At 38.6% G+C, this 22,257-nt stretch overlaps 1 protein-coding gene across 4 annotated transcripts in view; it reads right to left on the reverse strand.

Annotated features, from left to right (window-relative positions):
* Positions 1-6,607: 6,607 nt before the first annotated feature.
* Positions 6,608-22,257, reverse strand: part of SCAF11 (SR-related CTD associated factor 11) — a 176,935-nt gene continuing 161,285 nt past the window's right edge. For all 4 annotated transcript variants that reach the window (XM_068190063.1, XM_068190061.1, XM_068190062.1 and 1 more), the window contains exons 8-15: positions 22,024-22,130; positions 20,991-21,080; positions 19,563-19,669; positions 13,288-15,786; positions 10,960-11,303; positions 8,336-8,554; positions 7,725-7,844; positions 6,608-7,354 (exon numbers count right to left, since the gene is read on the reverse strand). In XM_068190063.1, the coding sequence (XP_068046164.1) occupies positions 7,226-7,354; positions 7,725-7,844; positions 8,336-8,554; positions 10,960-11,303; positions 13,288-15,786; positions 19,563-19,669; positions 20,991-21,080; positions 22,024-22,130 (3,615 nt within the window). In that variant the 3' untranslated portion in view covers positions 6,608-7,225. The remainder of the gene's footprint in view (positions 7,355-7,724; positions 7,845-8,335; positions 8,555-10,959; positions 11,304-13,287; positions 15,787-19,562; positions 19,670-20,990; positions 21,081-22,023; positions 22,131-22,257) is intronic.

The raw sequence follows: 22,257 nt of genomic DNA on the forward strand, positions 1-22,257 counted from the left end.
ACTTTCTGCCCTTCGACATTTCCACTCTAACCTTAGTTTAAAATAACGTTTGTGTGGCACTTTGTAAATGTTTGCACCCAGAACATAACAACCTTCTCACCCTGTGTAGGAATGGTAGAATTGAGAGCTGTTGCTTTGATTCAGGCAAGGTCTGTATGGCTGACCTGTGCCGAGCAGGAGTTTGTACAAGCAGGTGTCAGATGAGCAGATGTCATGTTTGTGTCTACTGTCTTTGGTGCAAATACCTCTCCACCTCACTTTCAGATAAACAACCACTTTCCTGCTTCGGTAAAGTTACAACATGACTGCTGACTGAGGTGAGAACCAAACCTGGCCTTAAAGAGTCTACACTAAATACGGAACTAATTAAGGTTTCTCTGGAAAACGCTGTCATTTAAAGCTCTGTTGCATTTGCTGTTATCTCATGGATTTATGGACTGAATAATTTATGGATTGAATAATTTTCCATGGTGACTGAGAGAGCAAAATATTTACTAGATTGCAAAATGTGATCTTACAGAAAATAAGTGATTCTAATAGTTTAGGAAATAGAGTATGGAATAATGGAATTATAAACAGAGAAAATGAGGTAGAGAGCACTCTTTGGAAGGAAGCTGTGGAAGTCCCTTTACTTGGTATTGCTGTCTTACAAGCAAAGCAGTTTTCCATGTGAGCAGCCTAATGTTGCAGGGATGTGGGGTGCAGAGCAGGACCTTTCCCTGCCAGAGTGTTTGTGTTGCAGGTGCTTGGCAGAGCTCAGCACAGCTCGTGCTGCAGTCTCCGGCTGCAAACCTGCCCTGGTTTCCAGGGGCATTTCCCAGGTGAGGTATGGGGCCCGGTGCCCATGACTGACTGGCAGCCTGTGGTGGAGAGCTGTGGTCTGCATTATGGATTTTGTGCAGGCATTGCTTCACTGGGAAGTAATTCCTGGCCCACTGCTCCAGGGAAGTGCCCCAGTTCAGAACATAGGTGCCATTTGGCAAAAATTACCTTGGTGAGGTGTAACTGCACTTCCTGCAGTGTGATGGCTCAGCTCGACGTCATCTATATTTTTATGCTTGTTAGTGTAACAGTAATACAGGGGAGTTTGATGCAGAGGTGTTGTCATTTAATTCTTCACAGCTCCGAGTTTGTGATAAATCCAGTTTTTGAATGCTCGTTGAGGGGAGGGAGCAACTGGCAACAGACATTTCATGTTACACAATACACAGCATACGACCCTTACAGATGTTTTTGAAAACGGGTAATTGCAAAATTCCTCTTATATGTATTTTCTTTATTATAGATTACTTTAGTGTTACCACTGCCCATTACAACTGATGGAAAATGTTCTGTGCTCTCCAGTGAGCATCATCTCACTGGAGCACAGTCATAAAGAATCTTTGTTGTGACTTGGCTCTACAGCATCTTCTTGAAGATGAGTATAAATATCTTTGGAGAAAAAAACCCAAAGCAGTACTATATTACTCTGATTCCAGATTAACTGTATTTTTTAAATGAGGAATTCTCTTGTATGTACAGTTACATTTCTTCCTTCAAAGTGTTCTGGAGCATAGTAAGGAGGCTGAAAGCATCTCTTGCTGAAGTAAACATTATTCCTCAGTCATCAGCCTGAATCCTCTAGGGGTTGTGAAGCTGTCAGCACAGTAACACAATACTTCGTTGGCCTGTGGTCTAACTCCACTGAAAGCTATTGCAGTACCCTTGCCTGGAAAGAGGAAATGTGCTGCAGTTGATCACCTCTAGATGAGCTCTTTTTCCATTACCTTATGCTCAGCTGTGCTTGATGATGCAGTTCCTGGTGTTCCCTGCATAAAGCATAATGGCAGGGCAGAACTGCACAGCCATTGGTGTTAATTACTGCCTGCCTACCTACAGTTCGGGGCAAAGCACATCCTGGATTTTAATAATTTTATTACTACTAAAAATACACTGTTCTCATTTTTTCTTGCTAGTTTCAAACTTCAAAGGGGGGGTGACCTGGAGGGAGAAGCCCCAGAGCGTGTAGTGAGGTGTGAGTTCAATTCCCATCACAGCCCAAGATCTGCTGACATGCAACAGCTGCGGACACGCGTACTCATCCCATTGTGCTTCCTCCCTCCTGTGCCTTTTCTACCAGGTAGTTACTGGGCTGCTGCACATTCCTTGCATGAGTGGGTGCAGAGAGCTTCATGGCTGATGTCCCTTGGCTTGCTGGGTCAGGGGATGTGTGTGCAGGCTGCACAGGCAGCGAGCTGAGGGAGCCAAAAGGTTGCTCGGTGTCCTGTGTGGCAGAGGCTGCACCTGCAGCAGGAGCAGAGCAGCTGCCTGGAGCTGGTTTTTGTTCATTAGTTTCTTCCCTCCTCACCAAATATCAATTAATGCAAAACTAGCACAGTGGTTCCCCTAAGGGAATGAATGTGGGGGATTTCACAGAGGGGCTTGAATTCATGAATCATGTTCAAGTGGCAGACAATTCAAGGTTGACTCTAATGAGTAAAGTTATCACCAGTTTGATAACTTTCGTGGTGGGATGGTAATATTTTCTTAAGTTACCACTACTTCAAAGCCATCTTGGTTTTAGAAGCCTGCTGGTTTTCACCTGTTTGTATCAGAATCGTCACTTGGGTCTTGGCTTCTCCCTGTCTGTGGTAAGATAACCAGAGAGCAATCTAAGCCATACCTTTGAAAAAAGCTGATTTACTGCAGGTGAATAGAAATGCAATATAAGAGCAACAAAAATCTCATAAAGGTGAACCATCTAATAAAGGCTGTCTTGTGTTGTGATGTTGGGTGGCTCTTGGACAGCTGTTCTAAGGTGGATTTGCCTGCAAACTGCAATCTGAGTGAGTAGGTTGGTTTTGTTCTTAGGGGGTTTTGAGCCTGCATGTCCACAAGAAAGTTGCTGTCCTGGCCAACAGTAAACTTTTCTTTTACACCAATGTCTGGTTGTCCTGACCTTTGGACAGGACATTCTGAGTTTTTATTGTTTACAACAGAGTTACGTGGTGAATCACAAGGTATGAAACACATTCTCTAGGACAGGGACTTGCACCCTCATTCATTTTCCTGCTGGCTTTAGTGGGCTCCTGTGAAGTTTGAGGCAACTGACCTGCAACTAAACTCGTAGTTGACCCCCAGCACATCAAAGATGGAATCCCTCACCCCAACCCACATAACTGCAGTGCCTGCACTGTACAGGGTGTGTGCTGTATTTCCCCAGTACCAAGTATGGCTCTATTGTTATTAGAAATACTTGTTTAAATACTCCTCTAGGAAAAGCCCTGTGATTCCAGGTTCAGGCCTGGACACAAGTCCATGTGTAAGCTACATTCCTAGTCGTCAAAACTCCTGAAGTTTTGTAAAAAGCTCTGGAATTTACAGTGAACTCTGACTTCCATGAGTTATTTTCTGTCATAATGCTTGCTACAGCACCAAAGGATCAAGAAATGCCTGGCTATTTTTAATTGATGCTCCTTATAATACTCACTGGGTTTTAAATTTCTTCAAAATTTAGGACTAATTATATGACAACCTGCTGCCAAAATTTCATATGTTTGGTTCCTACAGTAGTTTGTGTTGGATTACACTCTGGCTTTGAATGTTTACCATGTGTAATGGGCATTGATTTTATTGCTGTCAGCCCCTGTACTTACTGCACAGTGCAAGATGATGAAGATCAGGTCAAGCTTTATCGTTGGTGGGTGAGTGTGATATTGGAAGAGTCAAGTTTAAGTCAAGTTCCAGATCCCAGCCTGTGCTTTTGTAGAGCTTCATCTCCTTCTATACAAGTAGTTACTTGAGTTTTTGGTGGTTTTCTTATTAACCTAGTGATTAGAAACTTAAAAATGTTCAAAGACACTCCATTAGTAATAATTAGTACATAATTAGTACTCTTCCATTACTGAAATTGGTGATACACTTTACTGTCCTTACTGTTATCTCTACTATTGATCAATTATTGTAAGGTACAGTAATAATGAAAAATGTTGCCAGCATAGCTCCTTAACTGTAACTCTCACACCTGTGCCAACCTTACCGATGGAGGTACCTCATAAAGCTACAGTGGAAGTAACTCTTGGAAGCAAAGGGATGCCTGGAATTTTGATCCCAAGGCAGGCCAGCTCTCCTGCACTAAAATCCCAAGGGTATTTCAGTGAAGCTGCTCCCTGCTTAGGTGGCACTTGTGCCTAGGGCACGCCCAGGGCTTGCATCCTGCCCTGTTTGCTTTCCACAGCAGCATTCCACTCACGCCCTGAACCCCTCGATGTTTTGCAAGTCCCAGGGTGAATGGACTCTTTGCCACCTGCATTTGCTTTTTCTAGCTTGGAGCACCTGCAGACTGGCAAGGCAGGGTGAAGACTAACTTAAAACAAATGAGATGTAAAGGAGGGGGTGCCCAGAAAACACAGGACAAGATAAATACATGTGCACAGAAGGAACAGGAGCTACCTTGCTTTCCAAACCACACCACTTGAGCCAGAGTAATTTAAAACCAAACACTGCCAGCTGAGAGAAAAGAATTTATTAGAAACTGTTAAACACTACATAAAACTAAATTTTAGAGTATTTTTTTCAGTAGACAGCACTCCAGCCTACACACACAGTACTGTGGACTTTGGACAGCCACCGTGCTCATAAGGTGTATCTTTAGGATGAGACATTCAAGCAGCATGCACAGTGAGAAAGAGGAAGGGGTGCAAGGAAAACACTTTTGATTTGCGTAAGTTCACTTTTGTAATTGTTTCCCACAAGGTAGTTTGGACTGCAGGAATCACCACTACCCTGGAGAAAGCAAGGGCGCTCAGCTCCCCACCTCAGCCCTCAGTGCCGGTGCATGTTGGGATGTTTCAGTAGAAGGTGTTTCAGTAAATAGAAATACACCTTTCATCCTACTGGAACACAACCAGGACTCCGAGGTGGCCGTACTCCCCTTCTCATGCAGCTGCACCAGCAGAGACCTCGCTGCTTTTCGGGAGAAACAGGAGCAGAGTCTACAGATTAAGGCAACGCATTTCTTTAATTCATCATAGAAATTGTAACAAACTGCGTATTTTCTGATAAATTCTCAAGTATTTAATTGTAAAAAACAAAGTTACTGATCACATGCTACTCTATTTGGTATTCTTCATTAGGTTTTGAAATACAGTGGAGCATCACTATAGTCACTGGCCCAACAATGTGGCAGCCAGTGACACCTTCTCTTCCACCCAGGAGCTGCAAATCAAAAAATAATGACCCCTCCCTTCTCCCAGTTCAAATCCTCCCTTGTTTCTTCCCACCTCCCACAGTTTCTACCTCTGTTCCAAAAGAGGAAAAAAACTCCTTGAAACACTTATGTGACTCCTGAAAGGAGCTTTATAGCAAGGCTCAACTGTATAGACTAGAAAAAGATATAAAAAGTGATTAAAATCCAAAATTCAGAGAAGGAAAATGTAATAAAGTACGCATGGCGTGATAAACCAGGATACATATAGCAATTTGCTACATTTTTCAAAAGTGCTAACGAATTTTAGCTTAAAATAATTCAAGAGATCTTACAAATTGCTATCATAATGTAAAACTGAGTATACTGAAAAGCCTAAAACCTGACTTGACTGTAGAAAATGTATTATATCTGTTTCTAATTTACATAGCATTTGTATTTAGGCACACAAAAATAAATATAGACAGTCAAATGCTTCATTAAGTCTGCAGAAAGTTATAGTTAAAACCAAGCAATCAACTGTTGTGACAAACATCATGTTTTCACACCTCTCTCTCTACACCACACGCGTGTACACAGGGTGGATATCCCTTATGTCATCCTCAGGCTTCTGCAAAACTTACTTAAAAGGTGAGACTGTTTTCTGCCAAAAACAGGTAACTACTGGCAACAAAGAGATAATTCCTCAGAAAACCCAACTGATGCCTTCTGTTAAAATATTTTATTCCTGCTTCTGGGCCAGGAGGCTTTGGGCTGTAGCAGAAGCCAGGCCGATGCAACACCAAAGGCTGTTATGGCACAACAGGACTGGAGGATTAGTGACAAGATTTTAATAGCACTGTGTAAGAGCAAGGGAACAAATCAGAGTAAGGCTCCTTTGGGAAGGATCTCAAGCTGTTCTTTCGCTAAGGAGCACATGGTGATCTCAGTATTCCAGCAACCCTCCCTGCTGCTGCCTCAGTAAAACTGGTTTTACCTGAGGTGTAAGCTTTCCCCAGGCACGTTCAGTGACCCGACAGCTGTTTTTAGAATGCTTGTGGTACCTCTAATAACCTCTCTCCAGTGCTCAGGGAAGCAGGAAGACACTTGGCTTCCAGTGGCAGGGGCTCACCAATTCCAGTCTAGTGATTCATGCCACAGTCCCTAATGAATGGAGAAAAGTAATATGCAGCTGAGATTGGCACAACTGGCGGTCTCTGGTCAACTGAGAACCTAACAATAAATTCCAGCTTTCTTGATTTTACTTGAAGAAGAAACTTCTCTGTTTCTGAACGTCTAGCTTTGGTACACTAATTTCCTGCTAGCCTAAAGGCATAACCTAAACTGAGGTTATCAGTGTGTGGTGATTGAGGGCTTTCAACACATAAAAATTATTCAAGTTATCCCACTATCTTGAAACAAATTGAAAAACATCACAAACAATACCAAGCAGCATAATTTTTATTTGGTGTTACCACAGCTGTGCAGCACCCATGCTTTTGGGCACCACATTTTACTGTTTATGACTTTTCTTTTTGAAATCTAAACAGTTGTGTTCAGACAACTCTGTGTGCTTTTTTAATATACACATTGTGACCCCTGCATTCAGCCTGTCCAGTTAACACTAGAAATATTTGTCAAGGCAATTAATGATTTCATCTTTGCTATAATTAGGGAGCAATCAAAAGAAAAAATTTACTTTAATCTGACTGATCACATGTACTGTACATACCTGTTCCAAACCCAACATACTTGAAGTCTCTAAGTTAACGCAGTCTCTTATTCAAGTCAAAATGCTGTACATCTAAGTATCCACACAACCGTACATTCCTAAGGATTCTTCTTTACACCTTTATTCTTTTTAGAAATCTGTTTTTAAAAAGGAATAAAGAAGTTGCCCTGCAGATCTCTATTTCTTTAGAACAAAACATTATACACTACCTTGAAAAATAGTTTTATCAAAACCAAATTCAAATCACTGTCATGTACAATTTTCAGGTAACAGTTCTCATTGAAATTGCACTTTGCAGATAGAGTAAAACTACAAAATGAAAACATATTCTATTTCCTTTCACAGGAGACTGCCTCTTCAGGATTTTTCTTCCGTGAATGCTTGTATTTGTCTACGTAAGCTTTCACTAGATTTGCCACTTTTGCAGAATTAACTTCTCCGCTCTTGCTATGACAAACCTGCAACAGTTTAAAGAACAAAAATGTTTGAAACATTTCCAATGATTTGCCACAGTCCCACATTATTCATTTATTTCCTGACACTTTTGATTCTTCCATCCCAGGCAAAACATATTTTAAAACTCCTAATACTTTCCAGTTGCTTCCCAAATACTTCTGAATTCCCACTCAAGTCTTCCACACAATAACCAGGTTCTGTTGTGAGAAGCCAAAGAAAGTTCTTGTAGATGGAGAAAGAAAAAAGATATTTTTGCTTCTCCCTCTCCCCCCTTTCCAGCAACTATGAGCTGTTCCCACAAAAACAAGAAACCCACCCCAAAGCTTGCCCCAAGGTGAAATGCGTGCAGCCTGGATTACTGGACCAACTTACTTTATCTACAGCTTTCCGCACAATTTCTTTGTATTCTTCCTTAGTGATATCTTTGTTTTGGTAGAAAGGTTTAATCGCAAGCTTGACCTCTTGTGCTGCTTTTTCTTGAATTAACAATTTCTGAAGAGAAAACAAACTTGAGTGTTATATTTCACTTCCTATGTATCTTTATCAGTCACAAATTAAAACTTTATAGGGAAAAGGTTGCTACAGAAGATTAGAAAACCACCCCCCCACACACACATTCAGCTCTCATGGGAGCTGCCTGTGCTCTGCTAAGCACAGAACATTTTCCCACAACAATTCAAGTAATATTTATAATAGTGCTGCTTTAAAGAAGACTCCATTAAAAAGAGTCAGAAGCTAATCTGTGCCCTATGGCTGCCACAAAAATATTACATGCATGATAGTATGAAGTGTATTACACTGAGGGGTTATTGTCATAACTTGCTATTTTTTAGTACATCAAAATGCATTTATATAAAAATTATTGTCATAACTTGCTATTTTTTAGTACATCAAAATGCATTTATATAAAAATTAAATTTTATATGTTTTAATGTCAATATATAAACAGTGTATATAAAATATATGCTGATCTTTGAACTTGCCTGGTCCTTCTTCGAGCTATCTGCACTGGCTTCCACTGTTACACTTGCTTTGTTTTCTCCCAGTTTTACAGCTGCATTAGAGCTCTTCATGTGACCTGATGACGTTGCATTACCCGAATTTGGTCCCTGAACTGTTCCCACGTTTCCCAGGACTGCTGCTGGAGCAGGCAAAGCTGCAGCACTCATGCTGTTACTTACATGAGAAGCATTTGGAATACCCTGTTTCAAAAAGTTATCAGTAGTTAATATGTTATTCTTCTATATGGCCATGTGCCTTTCTAGGAGTCTCAGCTGCTCTAGAATGAGCACAAATACTGCATGCTTGGGTTCATTACCTAATTTCCACACTGTCCATTATTATGGAAGGTACACACATTACATTAGATCTACTCAAAGAAAAAAACATAAAGAAAAGCTTGAAAAGTAAAGCATCTTCCACGTCACCACAATGGCTGCCATTTTCTAGCTCAGATCCCAGTAATAAAATACCCTGCAAACAGGCACAGAGGGTGTTAGTACAGGGGAAAGGAAGTTTATGGCTGCAGAATCAATGTGATTTACAAAACAGGGTTGTGATACATAACCATTTTCTAAAAAAAATCAGCACCTAAACACACATGCAAAAGGTACCACCCAAAGCCACACTTGTGTTCCTGCATCATAATGATGCTGCTTTGAAAACATGTATTTTCATGTTTGTTATCAGCTTGAACTTGCAAATATAAATACATAGGCAAGAGATGAAATGCTGGCTTTTCAGGAAAAGCCATTTTCTGGCCATTTCCAAACATCACCAAAAGGCACTGTACATACTTTGGAACTGAGAAATTAAGTAGCTCTCAGACTTCAGCTAGAGGCCATTTTTAGCAAAAGCCCAGAATATCCTCCTGACATGTTTCTGGCAGGCTACACTAAACACTGCTTTTTTGCAGGTCATCACCATTACTCTTTACACGTCTCCATTCATCTAGATGGAAAATAATGAAACAGGAATCTGAGCTCTTTGGAAAGGACATAGAAATAGAGCTGTTATAATCAGCATGCTAACGCTCACCAGTGTGCTCTCTTCATTTTCCTTTCAACAGGAAGGACAGGTGGTGTCAGTCACTTCTATTGTGCTACCACTGAGGGGATGTTGAATGAAAGCTCAAGAAAAAGCAGCAGCAGCTGCAAGAGCATTCAGGTTCATGGACACCAGTCCACAAAAGCAGGTAAGAGCAAAAAGTGTAACATGGGCTTTATAACAGGTAACTGTGTTTTGCAGCAATACACTGTCTTTACAGAAACATACTTATTGCTGCACTAGATACTCATTTCAGAGGTTTGAAGCCTATGTTCTGACTTCTTATATTTTTGGAGGTTAAATCATCTGGATTTCCAATTGTGAAAATATTTTCATTAAGACAGAAGGCATTAATTAAATCAACAAGAAAACTACCAGCATTTTAGTTCCAGCAGTACCTTGCTGGTTTACTTTGCAGTGTATTAAGTTATTTCATATGCCTTGTAACCCCACTCAGTATTTCCCACAGCACTCAACTCTCCTTGTTTTAAGTTAATGATTATAAACAGATGACAGCAGTGAAAAGTGAGAACAATGTAGGCCATTTATCAGTTCACTTCAGATCTTTAGAGATGATACATGAAAACAGAGGGTTAGAAATAGTTTGCTCACTTTTTCAACCTGGAACGTAGGGGAAAATTGTTTAGGTTAGAACAGGCAGCAGCAAAAGAAAAGCACAAACCCCAGTCAGTTCCTGAAGAGCCCTTTACTTTTCATAAATGCAGCATTACATCTTCTTGCAGGGCCATGGGTTCTCCTCCAAGTTGTTCATATTATTTTCCTTGATACAAAAGCTCTTAATAAAAAAAGCCAGCTACAGGAGGAGCTCACATACTTAAGAGTTGTTTTAAAGATATCTTGAGTCATAAAAAGATGGTCTGACCTGCCCTAAGCATGGCAGAGTCTTTTTGAAACTGGAGAAATAAAGTGGGAGCTAGGTCTTAAACAGGGCATGCAAAACCAGGAGAATCAGGTAAGAAGGTAGAAGTAAAAAACCAAAGAGGCCTCAGAAATTGTTAATAAAAAGGCTCAAAAAATTTAACAGAATAAAAAATGCGTGTGTGGAGAAGCCACTGAGATGGTGACAGCTGGAGAATGGAAGTGTGGAACAAATGGGTGCCATGCACTACTTGGCAATTTTCCTCTGCTGATAGACTCCCATGGGATGAGAACTGCAACACAGAAGTTAGATCACTTCCTACATGCTGCTGAAATGGTATTCAAACATTTCCTAAAATGCTTAAAAATCAGGTTTGAAAGGGGAAAATTTAGTTTTGGAAGCAGGCCACTTCTAAGATAAAAAAGCTAATGGACAACACTGATGAAATTATTCAGTGTTCCATTACCACAGAAACCTGGTAATGATGCTGTATGTTGTTATTTTTTAAAAGCTACAACGCATGTGCTCATGGATGCTTCCACTTCAAATTTGTTGCAGGGTGGAAGAAAACAGGCAAGAGAGAAAGAAACTGCAAGTATAAATTTATGGTATTCAAGATAAAGAATTCTTAACTGGTATTATTTCACAACTGTTCTTGCCATGGCTTCTGATAAAGCATACCTGCAATTGTTTTCCATCTTGCTGTGAAGCAATGTAGTTGACTTGTTGAGATGGTGGGGGTGGAGGTGGAGGCGGAGGTAATCCCTGAGAAATATTTGTGGGAGCAGCTACCTGTATGAGAGGCACTCCGGCAGGGAGATGCATGGGCATCGGAGGGTGCATGTTGAAAGGATTTCGTTGCATATTCATCAAGGGAGGATGGACACCCACTGGATACGGGAAGATATTCATAGGTTGGTGCTGTGCATTCACTTGTGGCATTACATTCATTTGATGCTGCATCATATTTATTGGTAACTGAGAACCATCATTTTGCTGGTTGCCTTGGTCTTTGAGGTTTGGATCTGCCAAAACAAAAACCAGACAGTATATCAAGAAGAAATTCTGTACTTCATAAAGCAGAATGGGAGTCAGGTGTCTAAACTCTTAATTAAGGATGGATTATCAAAAAGCTTTCTATACTCTGAGTATTCCCAAGATATTGCACAGCCCTCACCACCACACATGCCATGAAACCAAATGCTAGTTTCCAAGTTCAAAAAGTTCAGGTTACTAAGAAATCCTGCGTTTTTGTTTCCTCTACTTGTTCCCATACCAAATCCAATAAATTATTTCATCACAGTGAAACAGAAATTTTTCACCAAAGAGCAGGAAGACAACATAATTTACCCAGTAAATTTACCTTCTGCAATTGCAGAAGGTTAGTCACACATTACTACGTCAGCAAGTCTCTGCTCCTGATTCACACATGCTCACTGTACAGTTCTGGTAATTAAAGAAATACTCTGCTGGGATTGTTCACACTGAGCAATAAGTCATCCTCAAACCATTTAAGAGATATTCATATTCGGAAAGAGTTGTTCGAAAACCCTGTAATGGTACAACAGGCAAAACCTAAAAGTAAAAATAACCTCTTGGGGTAGCAGGTAGCACTTCTTAAATAACTTACTTTGATATCCCATCTTCTCTTCAACAGAAGCCAAAAAGTTAAAATCTAGACACAAGCAGCAAGCCTTCCAGAAGTCAATAAATTAGTTTGGAAAAATGATTGATAGGCTGCAATTTAGATGTCCTTCCTTAGAAACCCTTCCTTGAGGAACCCTGTCATCTAATTCACAGGGACAGCAATCTAGAGCCTTGCATGTCAGCCCAAAACCTAATTTTTAAAGATAATGGGATAACAGAATCACTGAGGTTGGAAGGGACCTATTGAGACTCTCTGGTCCAGCCTCCCTGCTCAAGCAGGGTGAGCAAAAGCAGATTGCCCCAGTGGACCATGTCAACCTAGCCTGTTTTATCCAGCTATCAGATATTGCTGTACTATTCTCAGCTTCTAATCATGAATAACAGCATGACTGTTCCTGAACTACATGAAAAAGTCTTTAAATCACAAAATGTTTTCAGTTACAGGTTTGGTAAGTTTTTCCTGCAGCAGATAGAAAGGTGACAATGTTGCCTCAAGACTAGGAAGCCACTGATGCAGTTATCTCTCAGAATAGGGAGAAAACTGCTTGCATATGGGATGAAAATGGATAAAAATGAAAGGCAAAACAAGGAGAGAGTGCAAGAGTGCAAGTGTAGTTGTCTTCAGAAATAGATTTCATAGTTCTTGAATTCAATTTACATCTTTCTTTAAAGATTATCAGTCAGGGTTTTAATAATCTGTGGATGATTTATTAACTATTCAGAATCAATCTCATCCAGAGTTCAGTTAATTTACTTTCTACCAAAAAGTTTATTTCTGTCAGGGCAGTTGTCTTTTAGATATAAAAACCCCTCCAAAACTGATTTAGACTTATATTAACATTTTGGAGGAATTTTAAAAAGTGAAATACAGTAAAGGTACTGGTTTTTTATTTATAAATCACCCTAGATTTTTTTAAAGCATTTAAACAGGATTATACTTATCGAGGAGCAAAATAAACATCAACATGCTGCTTGGTCATCTCTGAAATTTGCCATATGGGTCTGCACAGGCAAATTCATGTCTTTTTGAAACGAATTAGCTTTTTTAAAGTTGTGCAGATATTAAAAGTGACTATGAAGATAAGCTGTCTCTTCAGCCAAATCAATTTACTTCAGCAGCACTCTTCAGATGCACAGTCCTTAAATCTGAACTTGAGCTGTATGCAAAACCAAGAAGCCACCAAAATACGAGAAATCACCAAACTCCACCTTTACCCCTCCATATTGCAAAAAGAGTATGGATTCACCCCAAATAATTTTTTAAAGAACTTATCAGCAGATCAGATCACAGGACAATGTGACAAGATTTTGCTCAGCTACTGCATCTGTGACTAAGCTATTATACTTCAAAACCATTAATACCTTGTTCAGGTGTCTCCTCTTCTTGTCTCATTCCCCATCCAGACTGTGGGCTTGATGAATTGCGTCCCCTTCTCGAATAATAATTCTGCACGTCAGCAGGTAAAGTCTTCCTCACAGCCCAGCTGGATGCAGATGTCCACCCAGACCTGTCAGCAGGTGTATCGAATGAATACTCTTGTTCATTCTTACGCTTGCATGGCTGCTGTTCTGAGAACCTTGAAGCTTCATTCCCAGAACAATCTGAGTTCCCTGAGAGAGGTTTTCTGTTTTGCCAGTGACTTTCACTCTGGTCTCCACACATGAAACCACTTCGGCCACGGCCACCTCGGGCACGCTGACCCCTCCCTCGATTTGGAATCCAACCCGAACCAAAGTTTTTATTCCAAGGCTGTCCTGCATTATCATGCCTGCCCTCTTCCCAATGTGATTTCTCTCTCTCTCTGTTCCTGACTTCAGGAACAGAGTTTATCCTCTCCATTACCCAGTCTGGACAATCATTCCTCTGCTTATCTGAAGAACACTGATCATCATTGCTTTTTTCTGTATTACTGTCCTTCTCTTTTTTAAGATTTTCATTCTGTTTCTCTTGATCACTTCTCCTGTATCGGTCATTTCCTCTGGGACTTCTCCAGCTGTCATTTGCCCATCTCTCTTTCCATCGAGGTGAATGACTTTCCCTCTCATTTCTAGTGAATGAAGAACTTTTATTTCTAGTCCTAGATCGTGATCTTGATCTAGAGCGCGACTGTGACCTAGACCACCTCCTATTTCTTCTTTCTCTGTCACGATCTCTTCTTTGATTATCTCTATCACTGCTTTGAGACCTAGATTTTCGCCTTGGAGATGAATCCTTAGTTCGTGATCGAGAAGATGATCTCCTGCTTTCCCTGACAGTTTCCCTTTTGGGAGATCGAGATGGTGTTTTTTTCTCATCTCTGAGTGTGTCTCTCTTTGGAGAACAAGATAAGGATCTTCTTCCCTTCTTCACAATTACCTTCTTGGGTGATCGTGAGCTCCTGTCTCCAGTTGTCTCCCTTTTAGGGGATGGTGATTGAGATTTCCTGCCCTCTCTCCCAGAAGGAGACCAAGTTGTCGATGGAGAGTGAAATCTAGATCTTCTAGTTCGAGCCTTTTTCTCTTTTTTGAGCTCTAGCTGGCACTCTCTTGCTTGAGGAACAGTTTCATCTTTTTCATCAGAACCAGATACAGAGTTTCCCATGTCACACTGTAAGGAGTTCACTTCTCCTTGCTCTGTACTTTCAGGTGGTAGTAACTGCTCAATCTTAGGTTCATTCTGGTCACTGCAAAATGAGTCACAGTCCATTGGTATCATTTCATTGTTATCTTCACCAAAATGTTTATGTTCAGCATTTACTGGGGGTGACTCTGAAGTTCCACCCTCTTCACTTTCTGAAATGTTGTTCTCTTTTAAGGGCTGTTCTGATGTACTGTCCATAGAAATACTGTGTATTAATGCATCTGGTTCTTCATCTTGAACAGATTTTGTATTTGCACAGTCTACTACTGGTTTTAGTTCAGCCTCAGAATTATCTGTTTCCATGGCTTCAGGATGCTCAGGCAATTCACTTCTGGGGCTCTCCAATGGCTGATCTTTTCCCAGAGGTTCCAAATGTTCCATCAATTCATTTTCTGGACTAGCTATGGGTTGATCTACTTTTGTCAAAGTTTCTATGTTCTCCATTAATTCTTTTTGAGGACTACATGATGTCTGATCTACTTTTTCAGAAGTTGCATGGTCGCATACATCATCTTTGGGACTAGCTACTGTTTCCACTTGTTCAAGAGTATTTTCACAATTGTCCTGACTGGCAAGATCTTCATTTTTTTCAGTAACATCTTGTACTTTAAATTCCTGACTTTCACTTCCTAAAGTTAGTACTGGGGGTTCTTGGAGAGAAAAACTAACATCTGCATTGCCTGAAATGTCTTCATCTCTGTCACATTCTCCTATAGTTTCCTCAATTACTGCATGCTTGCTACAGCTTCCCAATCCATTAGCAGATTCTGTTTCTACATTATTCTTCTGTGGGAGGCCTGCATTATTGCTTTCATTATCTGACTGGTGGTCTTTATCTAAAGTTAAGACTGCTTCAGGCTCAACAACGTCATCATCTTCCACTGAGCCACAGGGTGATTTTTCAGAACGTGCAGAGCTTCTCAGTTTCTTTTTAACTGCAGGTGTTTGCTGTTTAACTCCTCTTTTAGACTTGCGTTTTGGAGGAGCATTCTCTGCTTCTGAATGAGTTTTACTCAGAGATGGGTTATTGCTTTCAGGGGCACTGCAAGCAGAACTGCTTGATCGAGGGGAGCTGCGAGACTGAGTCAGAGCCTCGTTTTTGCTGTTTCGTGCAGACCTTCTTGTAGGAGTAGTAGCAACTGATTTCCTCCTACTTCCTCTAGTGCCAGATGAACCAGAAGCTTCCTTTTTCTCTTCTCCTTCTTGGGTACATGCTACAGCATATCCTTTGCCTAAAGATTCTAATAAAAACAGAAGACATTAAGATGTGATAATAACCATTGATCTGAACATATTTATGAACATAAAAGGGCCTTCTTCAGCATAACAGATATCCACAAATAATACAATTTAAGTTTTAGTATGTAACACTGCCGCAGCTTTTTTTTCTTTTTTAAATGAAAACTGGTTGTTTTAAAGAACAGAAACAGAAAGGTAAAGTGACACATCAGACATCTGAACACACAGTTTAGAAGCAGTGCTGGCATGGCTACATGGACAGTGATAGCATGCACAGTGAAACTATTTTTTGTTATTTATGAAATGGCTGCTCAAAGCTCAAAGCTTCAGCTGTTAGAAAAGTAATGAATTAACCACACAGCAGTGTTAGCATGTATCAGTTCCTGTCACTCTATAACACAGGCTTGTTGATAGTGAAGTGCAGTACTAGAGAAAGGGACATTTTCCAGTGGCCATCAGTGGATGATCACATGCACAGCAGTTGATCAGACACAGGAATGACAGTGCAAACCTATTCACCAGTTATAGGGCAAATTGAACTTAAACTCTGCCACAAGACACCCCAGGTCCCAGCAGCACCTACAGTGTGCAGCCTACAGTGCATCAAAAAAACAAAAGCTCTACAAAGAATGACAAAGGCACACGTAGCAAGCAGCTCAGCTCTTGTGTTGATACTCACTAATTTATTTCATGCCATTTACCATTCAACAAAAGTCTTGGGAGGGAAGCTAAGGGTTATATTCACTGCACAGGAAAGACTGCACTGTCAAGCTATGAAAGCTTCTGGTGGACAGCTCAGGAATTAAAGATTAATGATAATTAAGTAAATATACTTGAATGTAATACCTCAGAACTAAATTGATTTCTTGGGATATCTGTTAATTTGTTTCATACTTTGTGTAGCTTTCAGGAAGCATCAAGGATGTGGTGTTAAAATGAATTCTTTCACAGCTTCAATTTCATACACGAACAGTACAAACTAACTAAGAAAGATTAGTTGCTATGGATTTTGCAATAAATCTCTCACATCACAAACATGTGATTTTAACTCTGTACATTATTTCCCATGCTTTTGCTGCAGTAAAATATTTGGCTAATGTATTCACAAACATATTTTAGAAAAGTAAGATTGGAATAAGAAAACTGAGTAACTGCAAAAAAGCCTCTTTCTACCACTTACTACTTTATCAGCAGAACAAAAAAACCTATCACTATATTAAATGCAAACAATAATCTCAAGAGAATGAATTCCATAACCATCTTGCTAGCTTTTAAAAGAGCACAGGACTACAATCACATCCTCTGACCTTCCTTGCAAACACACAATAATTTGCCTGAACATGAAAAAAAAAAAGTACTGTTTCTGGATTTTGCATGTCTAATGATCAAATAATCACTTGAGAAAATGAAAACCAACATCAACTGTATAGAAGGTACAATGTATTTAAAAGAAAATAACATGATGGTAAAGAACTTCCAGAGGAATTTCAGGTGACTGACACTATTTTGGGTATCTACTCTAACAGTCTCACCAATCATTTTGTTACGAAGTGACTTTACAGTGGTTAAGCAGCACTTACTCAGCAACAGGTGGCTGTCTCAGACTAAATATATCTTCAATAGCCAGGAAATCAAGTCAGATGTTATATGACATTTCAAATTTTAATATCTGTGATAATTTTCTTCAAGGGAGAAGAAATCATCTTGCAACAATAAAAAAATCCCAGCAGAACACAAGTGGAATGTGGGAATCTGGACAGAATTAAAAGGCGAGATATTTTTCTAGCACATTCAAAATCTACATGTGAAGCACAAACCCTTTTTAGCATGCCCTACTGCTTGTAAAATTTTAACAGAAAAGCTTCACAAGCTTTGGACCAAATAAAAGGCATTTCGGCTCACTGACTCTTTATTGAAAAATATTTTAATCACACAAAAACTGCATAATGCCAGCATAAATCTTAGTGGTATTTGTAGATTCACTAAAGCGTTTTCAGGTCAAGTTAGTAAAACAGACTACTTAATGGTAACAGACTACTAAAATTGCAGCAGCTACAGGGATGATTCAGAACTACAGATATATGGTCATCATTGATATTTGTATGCCTCCTTGTGTAACCCTGGAAGCCAGTGTCAGCTGTTGCTCTGATGCAAAACTGTAAACTTTAGGTAAGACCAAAAGTTGAGAGAAGTGTAAAAAGAAAATAAAAAATGCTTATGCATTGTGTTTCAGGCACAGTTTAGTAAGAAATGAAAGAGCCAGTTTGCATCTTTTTAGAAATGCATTTATTTTCTTCATTCTCCTTTTCTCCACCTTTTTAAAAAGTCGGTGTCCTTATATATATATATATTTTTGATGTGCATCTCTAACAATATAATATCCAGATTAGATTTCTCTTTATCTTTGTCTTTACCTTTTCTTATGCATGTCATCCTTTCACTCAGATGCTATATAAAAAATAAATGGGGTAGGAACACTCACTCAACAGAATGTGACTAAAATCCTCAAGGGACATCTTCATATCCACCATCCCCTTGTTTTACTAGGAAATGTTAAGACTCTTACTTCCTGCATGCTCCTTATCAATAGAAAGTATTTAAATAAAATGCAAAGATGACTTAAAACTCTGAATCTTAAAACACTGTAGTATGTTGGTACTAATCTTAAAATTCAATCTTTGTCCACAGTACAAGTATCAGAATTCTAATCAAGACAACTGACAAGATTCTTTCCTAAACATAATTTTTTAATGCTTCTGGTGCATCCTAACAAAAAAGCTTGACTATAGAAGTGGAAAAGTAGACAGGGAATTCAAGACGTACAAGCTAACATGTATACTTCTAGAAGTGAAAAGGTTAAGGATCGGTTACATTGCACTGCCAAACATCAGAGACCTGAGGAAGCAACCTATCAATTTTTCACTGGGAAATGTGGAGGTGAAATACATACCTTTAAAAAGAATAAAGAATATGAATGCAACTTTTTCATGATCCTTCTACTACTTAATTCCTTCCAGCAATTTATTTCCACATAATTTTCATAAGCCAGGAGACCCAAATCTGTCTTATCTCTTTGCCTACTAGACAAGGGAAAGTAGTGTGATTCCCAATTCAAAGAAGGTATAAACTCAAGCCTTATAAAATAGGACTCTTTTGTTTCCACTTCTTTGAACTTGTGCAGCTTTTTGGAAGAGAAACTACATTCTTGCTGAGTATGGAGACAGAGGCTGTTAAAGTAACTGGAGGAAGACAATTCCTTCCATGTCTTGTCTTCTGCTGCTTTTTTGACAGACCATGGAGCTCCAGTTGTTTTGCAAGGTTTTGCCTGTAGAGTTTGTAGGCAAACTGAAAGTGATCCATACACTTCACTGCTTCCTGACTAATGTTCTTATCTCCTAGAAAGGTTTGTTCCTCACACTGCACAATATGCCTCTGAAATATGCCATTCATAAAGCATCAAAATAAGATTTATCCTCGAACAATAGGAAATGAAGAAAGAAGAGAAAAAATGTTGCAATTAGAAATGGAATTAAGTTACATAAATACTCATTAATTTAATCTTCAAAAGAATAAGTTATACCAGATTTGGGGTGGATGATTCATGTTCTGTATTCCAATTTCAGAAATTAAGTAGCTGACTTTGAAAGAGTACCAAACTGCATCAAAACAGATTTTTTTTCCCTCATTAAGTGTAACTAACTCTGTTTGATTTCTGATAATCACATTTTAACAATACTCCACATGAGCTATAAAGAAAACTTACAAAAAAAAAGTTTACCAAAGTTTTCCAAAGGCCTGATATTTGTTGGAAGAACTCTTCCCGCCACTGCAGAAGAAGTGAGAAGAAAGGTCTCAGCTTCAGCTCCATAAGATACTAAAGGAACACTGCAAAGTAAAAGCAAAAGCAGTAACATTAGTTGCTTTAGCTGTTTGCAGCAAGTCTTGGAAACAATGCACAAAACCAAAACACATTAGGCAACTACAATCCTTTTAACTTCATAAGAGCTGGAGAGAAACAGAAAGCTAACAGTGAATAAAATTTTCCTTGTCATATCTAATTTCAGATTAATTTTACTGCCTAATCTATTAAAACTGTTTGAACAAGACATGTTATTTTAAAGCAATATACATCTGGCTTTCTTTAAAGTCAAATATAGTCAGTAATAGCCTAGTCCAAAGTAGTAGGTTATAGCATTGTAAATAAGTGTCTGAATGCTGATTTAGAACTTCAGCAGAACAGCATCCTTTTCTGCAGAAAAATGAGAAATAGTCTACATGAGAATTTAGAAAATACTCCTTTTATTCTTTTCTTCATACTAACAAAAAAAATATATATTTATTCAGACTCCCTCAGAAAACCTTGGGCAAAACCAGAGTTTAGTTAGAGATACAATTTTTGCATTATTGCTGAGTTGGAATGAAACTTCTCCTAAGAAAATGTACATGTAATAATTTATTATTTTAATCCTAGATGCAATTTTTATTATAATTTCAAAACTCTTCACTTGCAATTTTAACTTTAATATTTTTTTTAAATATTCCAAAAAGAGCAAAGAGATATGAAAAGAAATTAAGATCACAGACCAATTTCTTATTCTGTTATTTTAAAATCAGTTATTTTTAAGGTTCTGCTTTATACTCACAAAAATATCCTTAGGGCATGCTTTAACACACATCTGCTCTCTGACAAAAAAATCCCTAGAATTATTTTATGCTCTCTGTTTCACTTGATAGAACTCCTGTTAGCTCTTTTTAGATGCAAACAGGATTTTTTTGTAAATGATTGCAGAAAAAGTGATAGAAGTAACCCATGAAAGTAGGGTGGTGTGGGAAATCAGAATCAGACTGATGTTAAAGCAAGCATAGTCTGATATCTAGAGACAAAAATAATTTTACAAGCTCATTGAATATTATCTTCCAAATAGAAAATATATTCAAACTCACACTTCTGTGAAAAGGTGACATATTAAGATGCACAAGTCAGTGGAGTATCTATGCTTGTCACAAGTACCAAAAAAGTATTAAGACAGACAGAAAATAATCTATTGACATAAAAACACCAAGCAGCAAATACACCAAAACTTAACAAGTTAAATGCAAACACTATGTAGTTTCATGAAAATTATATTCTATCTAAAGACCAATTTGAATTAATCAAACTCCAAACTGGAAGTATGAAGATCCACTATGAATCCAAAACACAGACCTTTCAACTCTAGCAATCAGAGATGAACAGGACAATTCCAGTTCTTGTCTCTTCTGTCTGATCCCTGAATTGACTTCTGTGAATTCTGTACTGAAAGACAAATTTCATACAAGAAGTTATAAAAAGTAACTTTGTACTATGATAATTTTGTATTTCAGTAACTGTTCCTACCAAGGGCTCTAATTAAACTGTATTAGAACTTTCAACAATCATGTTTAAACTATGCATTGGTTATTGCTTAGAGGAAAAACACAGTCTCAGCAAACATAAAAGAAGTCCTAAATAAATAAAGCAGATGGAATGGAAAACAGGAGATGAAATGTGTCTGCTGGAGACTTGAAGGATGGAGAAACTTCGCATCCTTGACAAATAAATTCTGTTGTACGCATGGCAAAAAGTTCATTTTTAGAGACTGTAAAAAAATACAGACATAGTACTTATTTTTTTTTTAATTAGGCCATATAATCTAAATAACATTCTTTTAGACTGTTCTTTTTCTTCCATCTATTCAATAAATAATTTATTTATACACCTGGTCTTAAGTATTAGACTTAATTAAGTATTTTGCTTAACGCAAATTGTTTCATGGATGTTTAAAGTATTCCCCTTGGAATCAAAGAACAACAACAAAGAAGATTGTTTCTGATACAAACCAGGGTATTTACCATTAACTTTTTTGGTAACTGCTGTTGTAGTAACAGGGCTAAGCCTTTCCTATCCAAGGCTTCAATTCAGCAAGGAAATAAACATGAACTAAAAGTAAAATTCTTGTTAAATCAATGAGATTAAAATACTCAAGTGTGTGCTTCTCATGCTGAACATATGACAGAAGTTGAGGTGTGCCCTTAACAGTACCCATATTAAAATGCCTGTGTTTATCCTTTAACTGCCCTTCATCAATGAATAAATACTCTGACAGTCTTCAAAATATTTCAAGGCAGTATATATACAGGTAAGAGCAGAAGGAAATTCAGAACAATGGGTAACAATACAGTTACCCATCAATTTATATGAAGCACTAGTACACACTAACCAGTCATTTCTACAGCTAAGAAAGGATTCTTCACTGCTACCACCAGCCAGAAGTGTGCTGAAGAAATTAGTTCTGATGCGCTCATTCCAGCAGGTCTGTCTTCTGGGCTACACAAAAAAATAAATTATGAATTAAAGACACCCAAAATAAAATAATTAACACTAAATACATGAAGATGCACTGAAATTAAATTAGGTCAGCAAGACTTTAGTTCATAAAAAGCAGACACCATAA

This window comes from Anomalospiza imberbis, chromosome 5, assembly GCF_031753505.1.
Source record: "Anomalospiza imberbis isolate Cuckoo-Finch-1a 21T00152 chromosome 5, ASM3175350v1, whole genome shotgun sequence".
Lineage (NCBI taxonomy): Eukaryota > Metazoa > Chordata > Aves > Passeriformes > Viduidae > Anomalospiza > Anomalospiza imberbis.